Raw genomic sequence first — 16718 nt, 5'->3', positions numbered from 1 at the left:
TCTCTCTCTCTCTGTCTCTCTCTCTCCTCTCTCTCTCTCTGTCTCTCTCTGTCTGTCTCTCTGTCTCTCTGTCTCTCTCTCTCTGTCTCTCTCTCTCCTCTCTCTCTCTCTGTCTCTCTCTGTCTCTCTCTCTCTCTGTCTCTCTGTCTGTCTCTGTCTCTGTCTCTGTCTCTGTCTCTGTCTCTGTCTCTCTCCTTTGTTCTTCCTTGCTACTTCAGCATGCACCCTTAGGACTCAGGCAAAGCAGAAGGGGTGGAGATTTCTGTTTAGGAGACTTTTGCCTCTGTAGCATGAGGGCTGACTCCACAGTCTGCCTCCCCAAAAATACTGCACAGAGTTTCCTGTATTTCCTCGAGGTGTTGGGAAGATTGTAAGTAAGCACTCCTGACATTCCAGTGATTATATTTTAGTCAGAAGAGATGAAGTCATGAACAAAAGTGCTAATTCATGCTTTGGTGACAATGTGCACCTTGAGGTAACGGTGGCTGTGGGTGCTGTTTTACGTGGACCCCTCAGAGCTGGACTGAGGCCTGCACGGTGACAGCCGTATGACAATCTAGGGCAAGGGTGTTACAGGGAGAAGGAAAAGCTGTGCAGACCTAATGCAAGATGTTCTTGGTCTGTTACAAAAAACAAAAAGCAAAAACAAAAGGAAGGTTGATGGGCTTGAAGCTGGTGACTGAGTGGTTGGCAGGGCACAGATGGTGCCAGCTTTTGTACGTATAGTAAAGGTCTTAGGGTTTTATAGCCTGAACCTCAGTGAAGAGAAAACAGAGGTGATTCTGCCTTAAAAGTCCAGAAGGGTTCCAGCTGAGTGCCGACCCTGGGCATGCAGAGAGTTTGTTTTTCACTTTACTCTGAGTAGAACCCTTTCTTCTTGCTGGTGAGACTGCCATCCGGCAACAGAACACCATCCACAGCAGAGCCCATACGCTCCTCCTCTTCAGCCCCCGTCTTCTAGGAATAGAACACAAGTGACGGCCAAGTGGGACGTCAGTAGTATCACGGCAACAGTAGAGCTGGAATTTCACTGGGTTTTCTTGATTCCTAATAAAAGACTTTTCTCCAAAAGAAGCTGTTCAACAAACGCTAATCTAAAACGCCATAGAGGTCGTGCAAGTCATTCAGCCCAAATTCAATTAATTAAGCTGTCCCTGGAAAATACTGGAAATTCATCATGTGAATGCTCAACCTTACGACAAGATTAATCTTCTCAGATTTAGTCCTTGTTCTGTTGAATGTACTGGGCAGTTTCCTCAGGGCACAAGCATCTTCTTTTGACTGTACCACTGTCTAGAGCGGAGCATCGTTTGTCTTGGCCCGGGGGTAGCACACACGCGGGTATACTTAGTTTAACTCTGCCATCAGGCCCATTGCCTTACCGCACTCCCACCCCCTTGTTAAAGACAAGATTAAGGAGTGTAACCATAGGTGGTGCACTGGGTGAGTGAGATGAGCGCCTCTGCAGCTGGCTTGCGCTTTCTGTTGAATACCTATCAGACTCCATCTAATCAGAAAGGAAGTAGCCATGGAAGGTGGAGCAGCGACCATAGCTTATCGGTTATCTCTAAGAATGTGCTTATAAACCAAAGGTCAGTGTGTGTGTGTGTGGGGGGGAGGGAGTGGCTCCTTGCAATAGACAGATTTCTAGCTCTCCGAACCCCATTCGAATGAGAAGCTAACAGAGGGATTAGTAATCTGGGTCATTGTGATAAGACCCCGTAGATAGGGTGGTTGGTAGAGAGGGTGGGTGAAACAACAGACACAGTGCTGGGACCAGGATGGATCCCAAAGTTAAGGTCCCTGCAGAGAGCCACTTTCAGCTCATCCAAGGGTGTCTTTCCTTGGCTTTCAAGAGAGCTTCAGCTCCGATCTTTTCTTATTTTAAGGCCGTAGAAGCCTATCATGGGAGCTGCATCCTATGAGCTCACATAAGCCTAATTGACTCAGATGCCATCACACTGGAAGCCAGGGTTTCAATGCACGAATTCTGGGGTACAGGTGTTCGGTCCTCACCCAGTTCTGAGAGAGTACAGGATGATTTTGTGACCGCTCCAGTGGTCCCTGGTGTCCCTGCACCTTTGCTGTCTTGATTCACCATCTTCAATCTCTTGCTTAGATCCCCATCCGCAAGCATTTGGACAAAACCTTTTACTGGATCGGCTTGAGGAACAAGGACGGCTGGAGGTGGGAAGATGGCCCAGTTCTAAGCTTAAGGTACAGTCTTTAAGGACGGAGGGCAGTGAGGAAAGAGGAAGAAGGGAGGAAAACCCTCGGGCTTGGGAAACAAGGAAAACAGGGCAGGCAATAAAGAGTGAAAATAGAGAGGAGAAGAGACAAAGACAGCCAGGAACAGTGGTGGTCAGAGCAAGGTCAAAATTGTGGTGACACTTTCAAGGGGAGGATAAAGCCTTTTGTTCTGCCATTTGGGGACCCGAGGAGTCTGAGAAGGAGACAGAGTCAGCTTTTTCTCTCTCACCCTTTCAGGTCTTCTACTGTGCATGTTACTCGAAGTGACTGATGCCTTTGATTTCTTACAGGATTTTTTCTAACAGTTTGATACAGAGGTGCGGTACCATCCACAGAACTGGCCTTCAAGCCTCTAGTTGTGAAGTTCCTTTGCAGTGGATCTGTAAGAAGGCCGTACACTGACAGATGCCACCATGTCCTGAGCCTTGGGTCTGCCATACGTCTTTAAAAAGAGGGAACTGGTCCAGAAAACCCTTGTTCACAAATATATGTTTAACAACTGCCAAACCTGCTATGATATGCTGTCAGACAGTGGATTAGCATAGCCTTCTGGGGACTGGCATTTTCCTGCTGGGCTTTCTTGGAGACTGTTTAAGTAAGTGTTATGTTAGCCATTTAAAGCCTGGATCTGGGCAAATGAAATAGGTAAAGTCTGTTTTAATGCCTCTCGCTGTAGAAGCTCACACTGGCGCCCTCCTCCCCACCTCTGCTGTCTCTGTCAAGGACATGCGGAAAGCTATTCCTCTGCAAAGAAGAACACAGCCCTGCCGTGTTCAGTGATGGTTACGTGCCGATCAACTAGACAGAAACGCACAGCTCATGTTCTCACTCCTGCTTGGAAGCTAAACAAGCTTGCCCATACTTGTAGGGAGAAATGCAATAGTCACAGCGTCCAGAAGAGTAATGGAATGGGGGAGGCTGGCTCATGATTTGGCTGGGGTGCTCTGTAGCTCAGTGGGGTGACAATAATGACCAATAGTTATTGCATGGCTACCAATTTATTGTGGATTTAAAAATAGCTCAATAAAGGACTGTGGGTGCTTCCTGAGAGGATGGATGTACTTGACCACTCTGATGGGATCATTGACATTTGATGAAGGTGTCAAAACATCATGCTGTACCCCATACATAGGCACAATTGTTTTGTATCATTTAATTGAAATCAAATACGTCACAATTAAAGTTAAAAAACCACCATTCTGCTACATTTCTATTTTATATTCTGACCTAGTCTGTAGAAACGTGTGCATGTAGTATTTTGGTGAGGTCCTTTTCTGTGTCCTGGCGTGAAACATACGGAATACGTGAGCTGATGTAGGTTCTGTCGCTGTGCGTGGGTCTTGGTGCATGAAGTTTCATTCTCCAACACTGCTGGCTGCGAGAAGCCGTGCCTGCAAGGCGTGGAAAGTGGATGAGGACAGTGTGCCACTTTCTGCCACCCAGCTCTCCACACTTGCTCAAAGACCAGCACTTAACCTGCCTTTTCACAGAAGCTGGCATGGGTGTGGTCGAAGGTGCCAATGTGTGGCAGTTTCTGGTCTGTGTGGTGAGTGTGTGCTTTGTATGTTAACTCAGCGATAGTCATTCATCTCCTGGGTTTTTATAGAGGAAACTTGACAGAAGTAATTTATACGGTTGAGTCCTGTCCTGATGCCTCGTAAGCGAGACGACTTTATTATTTCTTCTTGGGAGAGTTTGGACGCAGGTGAGGAGAAGCCCTTTGAGTCCACAGCAAAATGGAAGCAAGTCTTCGTCTTTTGACAATGCTGGGTTGCCGTGTTTGTTTTTCATAGTCCACTCTTCTGCCACTCCATTTCGGCATCTAAGATAGTACTGATATTCAGCAAATATTTAATAAACACACTGGTGAATAAAATAAGAGAAATTGAAAATATTTATTCTAGTTGTTTCTGTTAGGTCATGTGTTAGAGGGAGTGTATTCTGGCCTTTCTAGCCCACCCAAGTAAGTGGTAAGTTGCTAACACCCCAAAGGCACCGGCCAATTGAATTTGGGTTTTATGTTCACAGAAGGAAGTGGTGGAGACTCAAGTGCCCACCCCCCTACCATCTCAGCTCTGCTCCTGGGGGAGGACGCTCATCATTTATGGGCGTGGTGGTATTTTCTCCCACTTTGTCGGGGCCCTGATGATGACTGCACTTGAGTCGGGGCTTGAGTACTAGAGGCTGCGCAGTCTCGGTTATCTGTTCAAAGATAAATGAAGGGGGACACCGGGCAGGATGTGCATAGCTTTCTTTACCAAGAGTTCAGTTGATGCGTGAGGGTTTCTCACGGTTATCAGTACTGAGTGTCATCTCTCACTTTCTTATCCCCCGGAAGTGTGAGTATAGAAATTGCTCATTTCCAGCAGGTCGTTTCTCTAATATCAAATTTCAGTGAACTTAATTTGTGTGTGCACACGTGGCACAGTATGTGTGTGAGTCAGGACAATTTGTTGAGCTGTTTGCTCCTTCCACCATGTGGCATCTGGGGATGGGACCAGGCTGGGTGGCGGGCATCTCTGCTTGCTGGGCATTCTTTCCAGCTTGGAGTAAGACATTTACTTAAGACACGACCAGAATATTAAGAAGACTAAGATAAACAAGAGAGGGAGAGAGCTCTGTAACAGGCATCTGAGACAGTAGTTAAAATGGAAATACAACTATATATTCTTTAGACAGTAGCAAGAATTGAGGCTTCTGTCTCCTTGCATTTTTATTATTTTCTTCTACTTTAATAAACCACTTTTGGAGCCTGAGTACAGAGATTAGCAGAAGGAAACGCCTGAGTGTGTGTGTGTCAGCATCTTCGTTGGGCCATGCACATTTCTCGTGTCTGTTTCTGCTTCTCACTGATGCCCACTGCCGTTCACCTTTCCTCCGGGATGTTCTTTCTGTCCGCTTCCATCTTTAGGAAGTGGACAGGTTTGACCTTTGTTTCACATGTTTTCAAAACACACCTCATGGTCTCCCTGCTTCCTGTAGTGTCACGCCAATGAGACCTCCCACTCAAGCTGTGTGTAACTCATCCATCCTTTTGCTGCTTCACAGCCTCCGTGTGCTGTAATGACATCTCTCTATTCCTCTGATTCCCCAGGATGAATGGTTCTACATAGCCTTATTCTTGAGTTTTCTCTACTTAGGGAGTGGCCACGCCCTCTGTGCTGATGTTTAGACTTCAGACTGAAGTGCTGGTACTGGCAAAGAGTTAGAGAATTGGGAGAACAGGCAGACTCTCAAGGGGACAGCGTAACACTTCCAAACACAGGGCAGTGGTGGGATGGCGTTTGTCTAGCATGTACCAGGTCCTGGTTTTTGTCCTCAGTATCAGAGACAGAGAAGAACAAACACTGGCATTTCAACAGGCGATCCTCAACCTGCTTGTTGTTAATGAACTAAACACGGACCCTGGAGAAAGCACAGCTGGCCTAGACACTGGCCACAATCAAAACAATAAGCGGAAGAGAGAAAATATGATTAGCTATTCTTTCCCGAGCCAAAGCTAAGAGATGCTGAAAGACGGACTCCCAGTACTAAATGCAGCTAGTTCACTCCTGTCTCCAACACCAGTCCCAAGTTTTGAGCCACCCAGGGACAGACTGCAGAGTTAGTGACAATAACAGAGAGAGACTAATCTTTCTTCTCCGCTGGCTGAGAAAACAGAGTGTGTGTGTTTCATGTCCAAGGTACAAGTCATACTGGGGGAACACAATTTGGGCGGAACACAATTTTCATTCATAAAATGTCTCAGTGGGGAGGCTGGAGGAATCCAGTTTCTCTTCCTAGTTTGACTGTCAAGTCTCCTTTTGCAACTCTGGTTTTATTAAATCACCCTGAACCTTTCTTCTGGTTTTTGGTTTGTGGTGTGGGAAGGTGCTGCAGGAGAGGCGTCTCTGACCTCAGGCCACCTCATCTGTGGACTGAGGTGCCTCCAACTCAGTGATTCTCAACCTCTGGGTTGTGACCTGATTGGGGTCGCATATCAAATATCCTGCATATCAGATATTTGCATCACAGTTTATAACAGTAACAAATTGCAGTGATGAAGTAGCAACAAACTCTTATTTATTTATTTATTTATTTATTTATTTATTTATTTATTTATTTATTTATTTTGTATACAATATTCTGTCTGTGTGTATGCCTGCAGGCCAGAAGAGGGCACCAGACCTCATTACAGATGGTTGTGAGCCACCATGTGGTTGCTGGGAATTGAACTCAGGACCTTTGGAAGAGCAGGCAATGCTCTTAACCACTGAGCTATCTCTCCAGCCCAACAAACTCTTTGATAACTGTTAGTTGTCACCACAACATGAGGGACCGTATTAAAGGGTTGCAGTGTTAGGAAGGTTGAGAACCATTGCTCTAGTTCTTTGATAACAGAATTTTATTAGCAGATTTATCAGTTTGTTCTATTCTGTTTTCTTGTTCACTCCATTGGCCGATTTTCTTGTCTGTGCTAACAAAGGAGGTCGTCGTTACTGCTCCTGCCTGCAGGTTTAGCTGTGGTTTCTCAACTGTAGCTTCCTTGTATTAATTACTGTGATGCTTTTCAAGCACTGCCGCCCTTGAAAACCGTCTGAACACCAGGCCTGGTGCTGCCGACCTGTAATCCCAGCTACTTGAGAGGCTGAGGCAGGAGGACTGAAAGCTCAGGAAGAATCAAAATGAGCTCCAGGCCAGCTCACCTTAGACTTTGTCTCAACATAAAAAGTAAAAAGAATGTCGGGATTGTAGTTCAGGGGTCCAGCACTGCCAGGCGTGTGAGAAGACCCAGGTTCAATTCCTTGGACCGCTAAAAACGACATAAGCAAAAAAACTAAAACCAAACCAGAGAAGAAACTCAAACCTGAAAACCACCCTGAGCCAAGGATGCTAAAAAGTGTGTTTCCTATTTTTCCTTCTAAAATTATAGCCTTAACTTGTGCTTGCTCAGGAATTTATTCCTTAACCTTGCAACTGAGCATGCTCAGAAATGAGTGTGTGTGTGCGTGTGTGTGTTTCCCTGAATAAAATCCCTATCTTACCTTTATTTGAGGAGTCATTGTTTCGGGAAAAACACCCATGCTCTCCTTGCCTGCCGCATGGGACACTACTGCCACGTGACACAACTGTCTCACTCTGCAAGTTTCGGCCGTGCCTGTCTGTCTTCCCATTCACCGAGAGGGAACCCCATTATGGTCAGTAATGTTCCTCATGACTTTTTATAGTTCTTCCCCATCACTTCTGTCTTCCACGTGACACGCCCCTCCCCTACTACATCTGAACATGCTTTGTTTGGCACTAGAGTTTAGACTGCATCTTTTTTGGGGCTAGGGTCTCATTATGTGGATCGGACTTGCCTTGAATTCATGATCTTCCTCTCTCAGACTCCCGAATTCTTGGACTACAAGCAGTGTCACCAGGCCTGGCTAGATGGCTTCATTTAAAGCTAGAGTGTATAAAATTTTAAAGAATTATACAATGCACATTTTCTTCCATCTTCCTTCATTTAAAATAATTGACACTCATCCACAGTGTACAAAAAACTTCATTTTTGTGTGCTAGTATTTCCTTATATGGATTTACCATGATTCCTTTAGTCTTCCATGTGTTTACGGTCATTTATGATTTTTTTCCAGTTTGAAAACAAACCTGTTATGGAAACAAGTGTGGTAATATGAAGAGTTCAGGGATAGAATATAGAAATAAATGGTCCAGTCCAGAAATATAGAAATATAAAGGTAGAAGCCCAAGCACATTTTGGGAGACAAACGCTTTCTGCCTTTAGAGCGGTCATCCTGGCAGCCACTGTGCACAGAGGCGAACTTTTAACAGTTGACTCCTGCACCAGCTTCCCAGCTAGGCAGATCCTGCAGACAAAGGCTGGCTTCGAACTGTTGCTTCTCTGGGACCCTCTGCTTGTATTCCCTTCATTTTTAACTGTCCGTTAGGTGACTCTGCTCTGTGCCTTGCATTCTTTCAGGGACAGTGAAAGGCAACAGGCTTTCACAAACACTCTAAGTTAACATTCTCATGTCCTATAACCAAAAGTTGTAAAACTGGAAATGTACTGTGAATTTAAGCCTGACCTCAAGGCTGTAAAAGCTCTTTGACCCACACCTGGTGCTTGATTTTACTATAAACAGAGACCCAAATCAACCCCCATAGCCACCATTCCAGACCCGTCTCTGGCTGTGCGCACAGCTAGAGCTGAAAAACTTTTGTGTGCCCCACAGTGAAAATTTTTTTTTTCTGGGATAAAGTTTGCTTCTGGTTTAATAGACTTCGGTGGTCTGTCCCCCATCATTGCATGACGCCCGGACTCAACAGTGCACACCTGGAATCCCAGAACTGGGTAAGGTCAGAGTGCAAAGGTCATCCTCAGGTTTGTTTGAGACCAGTTTCCTCTGTGTCCTGCTGGAAGTCCTTTAGGTTTTAGCTCTGCTAATAGGCGTGTGGTGTATCTCACCAGCTCAATCACCATTCCTTTAAAGATTAAGGATGCTGAACATCTTATTTTTATTCCACAGCAGGTCATAACCGATTCATTTCTTTAAACAAATTAACTAGAATAAAATGTAATAGAAAAACAGTGCATCCCGTTCTAAGGATGAATATGGTTTAAGAAACCTTGTGGGCTGGTGGCTCAGTGGTTAAGAGCACTGGCTGCTCTTCCAGAGGTCCTGAGTTCAATTCCCAGCAACCACATGGCGTTTCACAACCATCTGTAATGAGATCTGGGGTGCTCTTCTGGCATACATACAGGAGACAGAACACTAGACATAATAAATAAATCTTGCTGCAATTAAGTAATGTTGTATGTGTGTTTTGATTAAGATTTTTTCCCTAGCTTGGGTCATAGTCAGTCATAGAAGTTTGAAAGACACTGATTTAGTAAGCGTTACTTGCAGTTCTGTAGTCCTTGAGGTTCATTTTTGGGCAATTATTTAAAGTGATCTCATATTGTCTAGCGATGAACTACACATTGCTACCGTGCAAGAGATCTACAGCACAATGTCTTGGGGAAATGAAACGTTTCAGGGATATTAAATTATAATTCTATAAAACATGTGGAATTCAAAACTGTTGAACAAGTAAAAGAGCAGTTAATGCCAATAATAAGCAACGTGAACATTTTATACAAGGTCATCTGCTGTGTCGTTATCTGAGGATGCTGAACATCTTTTAACGTTCTTACTTGCCCCCCTGCATATTTCCCTTGAGCAGATTTCTCTTCAGTTATTTTGTCCATCTGAATTTAATTATTTTTTCTTCTTCATTGCTTTTGTTGAGTCTCCTGTGGTTAAGGCTGGCCTTAAACTCACGATACAGCAGAGTATGATCTTGAACTCCTAATTCACCTAGCTTTGCTGCCTAAATGCTTTAACCATAACTGGCTAAAGTTTTTTTTTCTTTCCAGTTTTAAATTGTGTATTTCAAATAACTAAAAGCAGATTTTAAATATTTTATTAGAAAAATGATTGTGTGAATACAGATTAGTTACATGGCTTGGTTTATCTTCTGTAATATGAGCACATATAAAAATAATTGTTTCCCTGCTCCCATATCCACCCTTTCTTTATCCCAACCATCCCATTCAAGCATGGGATAAAACCGGACTCTCTGAACATGGTGGACAATGAAGGCTGATGAGAAGCCAAGGACAATGGCACTAGGTTTCGATCCAACTGCATGAACTGGCTTTGTGGGAGCCTACCCTGTTTGGATGCTCACCTTCCTAGACCTGGATGGAGCGGGGAGGACCTTGGACTTCCCATAGGGCAGGGAATCCGGACTGCTCTTCAGACTTGAGAGGGAGGGGGAATAGAGTAGGGGGAGGGGGAGAGAAGTGGGGAGAGGGGGAGAGGAGGGGGGAGGAGGAGAGGAGTGGGGGGGAAGGGGGAGAGGAGGGGGAGGAAAATGGGAGGAGGCAGAATTTTTTTTCAACAAAAAAATAAATAAATTTTAAAAACTGCTTTAAAAAATAATTGTTTCCCATAATATATAATAAATTATTATGTTATTATATACCACATATATTTATTGTGGATTAAAATTTAAAACTTACAATTGAAAACATGTACTTGAAAATTCAGACAGAAAAATGTTAATTGCTGCATTATTCATGAGAAGCAAAGATTGAAATAAAAATATCAGTAACTGAATGATTAAACAAAATATGATATGGATATTTGAATATTATTTAGACACCAAAAGGAATGAGCTACTGATAGATAGAATATTGTAAGTTATCTCTTTTGAACATTATGCCAAGCAATGTTCTTCCATTTGTATTGAGTGTACAGAATAGGTAAATCCATGCTGGAAGAAAGAATAGCGGATTCCAGGATCCGAAGAGAAGGAAGGAATTCAGAGTGATGGCTTAACAGGTAAGGGGGTTCCTTCTGGTGTGCTAAAAGTAGATTTAAAAGTGATGGTTACACAACACTTTGGACATACTTAGTGCTATTTAATTATGCATTTGAAAATGACTAATTTTGTTATTGAATTTCACCTTAATAAAAAATATATATTGAAATGTTAAAGAGGAATTTAAATTATGTACATTTCCTTTGGTTACTTCAGAATTAATCTCTAGTTTTGTTATTTGTCTAGATTATTTAGCTACTAATTTTTTTAATTTTATTAAGCTATACATTTTTCTCTGCTGCCCTCCCTTTCTCTCCCCTCCCCTTCAACCCTCTCTCATGCTCCCCATTTACTCAGGAGATCTTGTCTTTTTCTACTTCCCATGTAGATTAGATCCATGTATGTCTCTCTTAGGGTCCTCATTGTTGTCTAGGTTCTCTGGGATTGTGATTTGTAGGCTGGTTTTCTTTGCTGTATGTCAAAAAGCTGCTTATGAATGAATACTTGTGATAATTGTCTTTCTGGGTCTGGGATACCTCACTCAATATGATGTTTTCTAGCTCCATTCATTTGCCTGCAAATTTCAAGATGCTATTTTTTCCTGCTGTGTAGTACTATATTGTGCAATTATACCACATTTTCCTTATCCATTCTTCAGTCAAGGGGCATTTAGGTTGTTTCCAGGTTCTGGCTATGACAAACAATGCTGCTATGAACATAGTTGAGCACATGTCCTTGTGGTACGATTGAGCATCCTTTGAATATATACCCAAAAGTGATATTGCTGGGTCCCGAAGAAGCTTGTTTCCTAATTTTCTGAGAAATCACCATACTGGTATCCAATTTGCGCTCCCACCAGCAATGCAGAAGTGTTCCTTTTACCCCACATCCTCTCCAACATAAGTTGTCATCAGTGCTTTTGATCTCGACCATTCTTACAGGTGTAAGATGAAATCTCAGAGTTGTTTTGATTTGCATTACTCTGATGACTAAGGACGTTGAGCATTTCCTTAAGTGTCTTGTTGACTGTGTCCTTTGCTTTACAGAAGCTTTTCAGTTTCAGGAGGTCCCATTTATTAATTATTTCTCTCAGTGTCTGTGCTGCTTGGGTTATATTTAGGAAGTGGTCTCCTGTGCCAATGCATTCAAGTACACTTCCCACTTTCTCTTCTTTGAGGTTCGGTGTGGTTAACTTTATTTTGAGGTCTTTGATCCATTTGGACTTGAGTTTTGTTTATGGAGATAGATATGGGTCTATTTTCATTCTTCTACATGTTGATATCCAGTTCTGGCTGGCTGAAGTTCCTTATGCATTCTCTGTACCGTTCTTCTCGGACAGATTTTGCAAATGCACTCTCGGTCTGTGCCTTGCCTTTCCATTCTCTTAACTGTGTTACAAAAACAGAAATAGTGTTGCACGCCTTTCATCCCAGCACTTGGGAGACAGAGGCAGGCAGATCTCTGTGAGTTCGAGGCCAAACTGATCTACACAGTGAGATTCAAAAAAGCCAGGACTGTTATGAAGGAAACCCTCTCTCAAAAAACCAAACCAAAGCCAAAACATAGAAACGAAAACGTTTACTTTTATGTGTATAAGTGTTTTTCCTCCATGTATGTCTGTGTTCCACATGTGTACAGGGCCCATGGAGGCTGGAAGAGGACATTGGATCTCCTGGAACAGAAGCTACAAACTACTGAGAGCTGCCATGTGGTTGCTGGGACTCAAACCCGGATCCTCTGGAAAAGCAGCAAGTGCTCTCAACTACTGAGCCATCTCTCCAGCTTATCTCTAGTTTATCACTATATATTAGAAAATGTGTTGGATCACATTTGTTTTGTTCTGACAAGTCCTGGGAGAATAGCTCCTACAATTTTATCATCTCTGGAGTGATGTTGTTTGTGTACCAGTTTGATTACTGGTGGCTGCTGGGCAGCTTTAGGCTCCCTAGTTTCAGGGTTTCTGCTTTAGGTTGTTTACCAAAACAATCGGGTTGGGTCTTTGAACTCTACTGTTCCTCCTTTGTCGGGGCTGAAAGTTGATTTGATCATCATAAGCCTATTATTTAATAAATTGCAGCTACAAGAGGGAGCATAAAATCTTAGAAGGCCAGAGTTCTGCTGGGTATACACCCAATGGGGATGTGAACATTTGCCACTCCTTCTTACATGGACTTGTTTTGTGTACGTTTTCCACCTGTCTGTTTGTCTGTATCCTTTATAGCATCCTTTATAATCAATGGACATGTGCAAGAAGTATTTTCCTGAGTTCTGTAGGCCATTAACAAATGGACTTAACTGAGGAGGAGATCCTGGAGTCCTGGATTTAAAGTCAGCTAATCAGAAGTGTGGGGCACAAACTGCTTGTAGCTGTCAACTGCTACATCATCGGACACTGGTACTGTCATGGGACAGCAACTAATGATGCTAATTTTGGGTAGATAATATCAGAACTGAGTTAGCCAATATGTAGCTAGTCTCCACTGAAGAATCTTCTGCAAGATCAATTCCCTACATGGTTTATGGGCTTCTGAATTAAAGTCAGAGAAGCATTATACGTAAGAGTTTGTTTCTGGGAGAGACACGTTTTGTTCTGTTTTTGCAGTTGGCCTTTTGTATTTTGGCCTGTGGTTTCTTATAGCACCTAAGTCTTTACCTAGTCCAGTGTCACAAAGATCACCTTTATGTTTTCTTCCAACTTCTAAAAATAGTTTCAGGTTTTTTATTTACATTTTGATCACTTTTAGCTTCAGTATTTAATAGGACATAAAATAATTCTTTAAGAATGTCTTGAAATTAATTTTTTCTTATGAATGGGCAATTATTTCAGTACCATTTTATTTTGCACAAGTTGTGCTGTGTGTATGATGTATCTATTTGTTTGTGGAGGTGTGCTGGTTTGAGCAAGAATAGTTTCCATATATCTGAACAGTTGGTGTCCAGTTGGTAGAACTGTTTGGGAAGGATTAGGGGGTGTGGCCTTGTTGGAGGAAGTGTGTCACTGGGGGTGGGCTTTGAGATTTCAGAAGCTTCTGCGGTTCCCAGGTAGCTCTTTCAGCCCCATGGTTGTGTCTTTGGATGTGATATCTCAGCTACTGCTCCAGTGCCACGTCTGCCTGTCTGCTCCATGCTCCCCGTCATTATGGTCATGGACTCTAACCCTTTGAAACTACAAATCCCAAATTAAATACTTTCCTTTTTATGATTAATAAATTAAATTTTCCAGGCAGGGTCTCTCTATGTAATCCTGGATGTTCTGGACCTCACTATGTAGACTAGGCTAGTCTCAAACTCACAGAAATCTAATGTCTTTGTCTCCCAAGTGCTGATATTAAAGGCATGCTCCACCTCACCTGGCAAATGCTTTCTTGTATAAGCAATATAAAAGTAACTAAGACAGTAATCATGCATTTGTGGTTGCATATACACACGTGTGTGCATGTGTGTGGGGGCCCAGAGGTAGGACTAGGCTTTTGTTCTCAACTGTTCTCCATCTTTCTTTTGAAGATAGAGTCTCTCACTGAATGTGTGGTTCTTCAGTTCGCTAGGCTCCCTGGCCGATGAGATTCAGAGATCTTTCTGTCTCTGCTCACCTCCCACTGTGGCTGGAGTTGCAGGCATACATTACTGTGCTGTTTTCTTCCGCGGGTCCTAGGGACGAACTCAGTTCCTCGTGCTCGTACAGCAGACATTTCACTAACTAAGGTGCCTCCTTAGCCATCAGTACCATTTGGTGAAGTAATTACTCTTTTTTTGGTGACTTAGTGCTTTTGTTCAAAATCAGCGAACACACACACACACACATGCACACACGCACGCATGCACGCATGTGCCCACACACGCCAATCCCTGCCTTCCTTTATTGTCTCAGTTATTTATAATGCTCCCTTTACAAAGTACTCACAATAGCTTTAGCCGTCTTGAAATAGGTCCTCTATCGCTTCTTAAAAAAAAAAAACTGTTTTAGCTGTTCTAGGCCCTGTACTCTTCCCTGTAGATTTTAGGCAAACATGCTCTAAATTTTTATTATTTTTCATACGAATGTATCAGAGAATATGTACTTGAAGTTTGGCTGGAGTCTTCCAAGTGTCCTACCAGCTTAAACTTCCCAGCACTGTGAACCACGGCGTCTGTTTATACTCTCACAAGGCAAAGGGAAGGTAAACCGTGGACTCCTCAAGTTTTCCTGACTTCCTGGCTCTGTACACGAAGGGCAGTGGTGAATTTGCACTAGGCAGAGATGCTCCAGGTCTTTTGCATCAGAATGTGCCTAACATCTTCTGAACTGGCAGTCGTCCCTCGGGAAACAGAGCTTTGATGATGACCAAGTCTGTTTCCATGTTAGTACTGAGATAGAGAAAGAAATGAAGAGGAGGGGAGAACACTTGAGTTCTGGCACGCAGGGCAGAGTATTGAAGTCAAGTCCAGGAAGCCAAGGACCAGACTGAGTTTCAAAGCACAGAGAGGAACCATTGGGATGAAGTGTTAATGATGAGCTATAGGGAGGCCATTGTTGGTTATTCTGTATTGGCGTGATGGTGACAGATGTGCAGAGAGCTGAGAGCTGGCAGATGAAAGGGAGATAAGTGAGTGAAAGCAGCTCGTAAAATGGCTGGGGACAGGAAGGAAGGAGATAATATCTAAGTAGTCACAAGTGAGGTCAAACGTGGATAAGAAAGAACAACACATTCACCACTGGAGGTGAAAAATTCAGCTAAAGGAGGACACCAAAGGGCAAGAGGAAGAAGGCTTCATGTCCTCGAGGCCCTGAGATAATGTGAGTCCCAGCAGACAACTGAGAAAATGAACTGTGCAGGAAAGGGGACCATTTCGCCATTGAAGGACGAGACTGAATGACTGGAAAGACCGTGCAGTCTCTTCTTGTCAAGCGAATTTATCTTCTCAGTGAAACGGATGATAAAATCATGTACCAAGAACGAGGGAGGAAATGATAGACTTGGAATAATTAAACCAGAAAAAGATAGACATCTGCTCAGAGACAGCGTCGCAGAGTGGTGGTGACAGCCAGCAGAGGCAGGGGGCCGTGCCTTCTAGTGAGACCAGTCTGTATCACGGCGAACGTTGTACAGTGACTGCCATCATCTTGGTTGTAGTAACTGACAAGTCTGATGGTGGCAGCCGTGGTGGACCGTGGAGAGCTTCCAGGGTGGTTTAGAGGAGGAGAAGCCATCAAAGAAATCTAAAGGGGAGGAGGTGGACAAGAAACCTAACAGTAGGCGGCTATGCTTGGTAGGAAGAGATTTGAGTATAGGACACGAAGTAAAACCACTTCCGACACTATTTTTCCGTAATATATTCCTTTTATTTTTTTATTCTTTTAAAATTATATTTTAAGGTTAGCACACAAAGTAATGAATTTCATCATGGTATTTTGTTTTGTGTTGGTTTTTTGAGACAGGATTTCTTTATGTAGCTGTGGCTGGCCTGGAACTCGTTCTGTAGACCAGGCTGGCCTCAAACATAGAGATCTGCCTGCTTCTGCCTCCCAGGCGCTGGGATTAAAAGCCCGTATTACTTATATGTGTCATTAATCTTTATCCTCATTCATCCTCCTCCTCCAACTCCCTCCTCTGTGCCCCTCCCCCTTCCAGTTGTTTCTTTCCCCAACTAGTCTTTAGTCCCCTCCCTTGCTTTATCGTCACATGGACTTTATCTGTGATACGTTTCTTTGAACTTTTTCATTCCATTTATTTATATATGCACACACATGTGTATGCACACCCCAAGTCAGAGGACAACTTGCACTGGGCATTTCTCTCCTTCCACCATGTCGATCCTGTAAGTCAAACTCAAGTCATCAGGCTTGGTATTGGCAATGGCCTTGAGCCACCAAATCATCTTGTTGACATGTAATATTTTTCTAAAAGTGGCACTAATGAATTAAAACATACACTGAATTAAAAAAATGCTAATAGTTACAGAGAAACTGTCTCAAAAAACCAAAAAAAAAAAAAAAAGAAAGAAAGGAAGGAAGGAAGGAAGGAAGGAAGGAAGGAAGAAAGAGAATAGATGCTACTAGCCTTCTCTAGAAAAAGGCTGAAAAGCTTGTTCTTTCGCTAGGGTCCTCCCTAACTCTCAGCTCCATAAAGTCTTCACATTGT

The 16718-nt window shown here is 43.2% G+C and overlaps 1 protein-coding gene across 1 annotated transcript in view; it reads left to right on the top strand.

Moving 5' to 3' along the window:
• Nucleotides 1-3378, top strand: part of Klrg1 (killer cell lectin like receptor G1) — a 14439-nt gene extending 11061 nt beyond the window's left edge. The window contains exons 4-5 of the mRNA XM_005365163.3: nucleotides 2120-2217; nucleotides 2541-3378. Coding sequence (XP_005365220.1) covers nucleotides 2120-2217; nucleotides 2541-2652 — 210 coding nt within the window. The 3' untranslated portion in view covers nucleotides 2653-3378. The remainder of the gene's footprint in view (nucleotides 1-2119; nucleotides 2218-2540) is intronic.
• The last annotated feature ends 13340 nt before the right edge of the window (nucleotides 3379-16718 follow it).

Source organism: Microtus ochrogaster, unplaced genomic scaffold (genome assembly GCF_000317375.1).
Source record: "Microtus ochrogaster isolate Prairie Vole_2 unplaced genomic scaffold, MicOch1.0 UNK1, whole genome shotgun sequence".
Taxonomy (NCBI): Eukaryota; Metazoa; Chordata; class Mammalia; order Rodentia; family Cricetidae; genus Microtus; species Microtus ochrogaster.
Note: the sequence above shows the minus strand (reverse complement) of the source record. Positions and strands in the feature narration are given on the sequence as shown.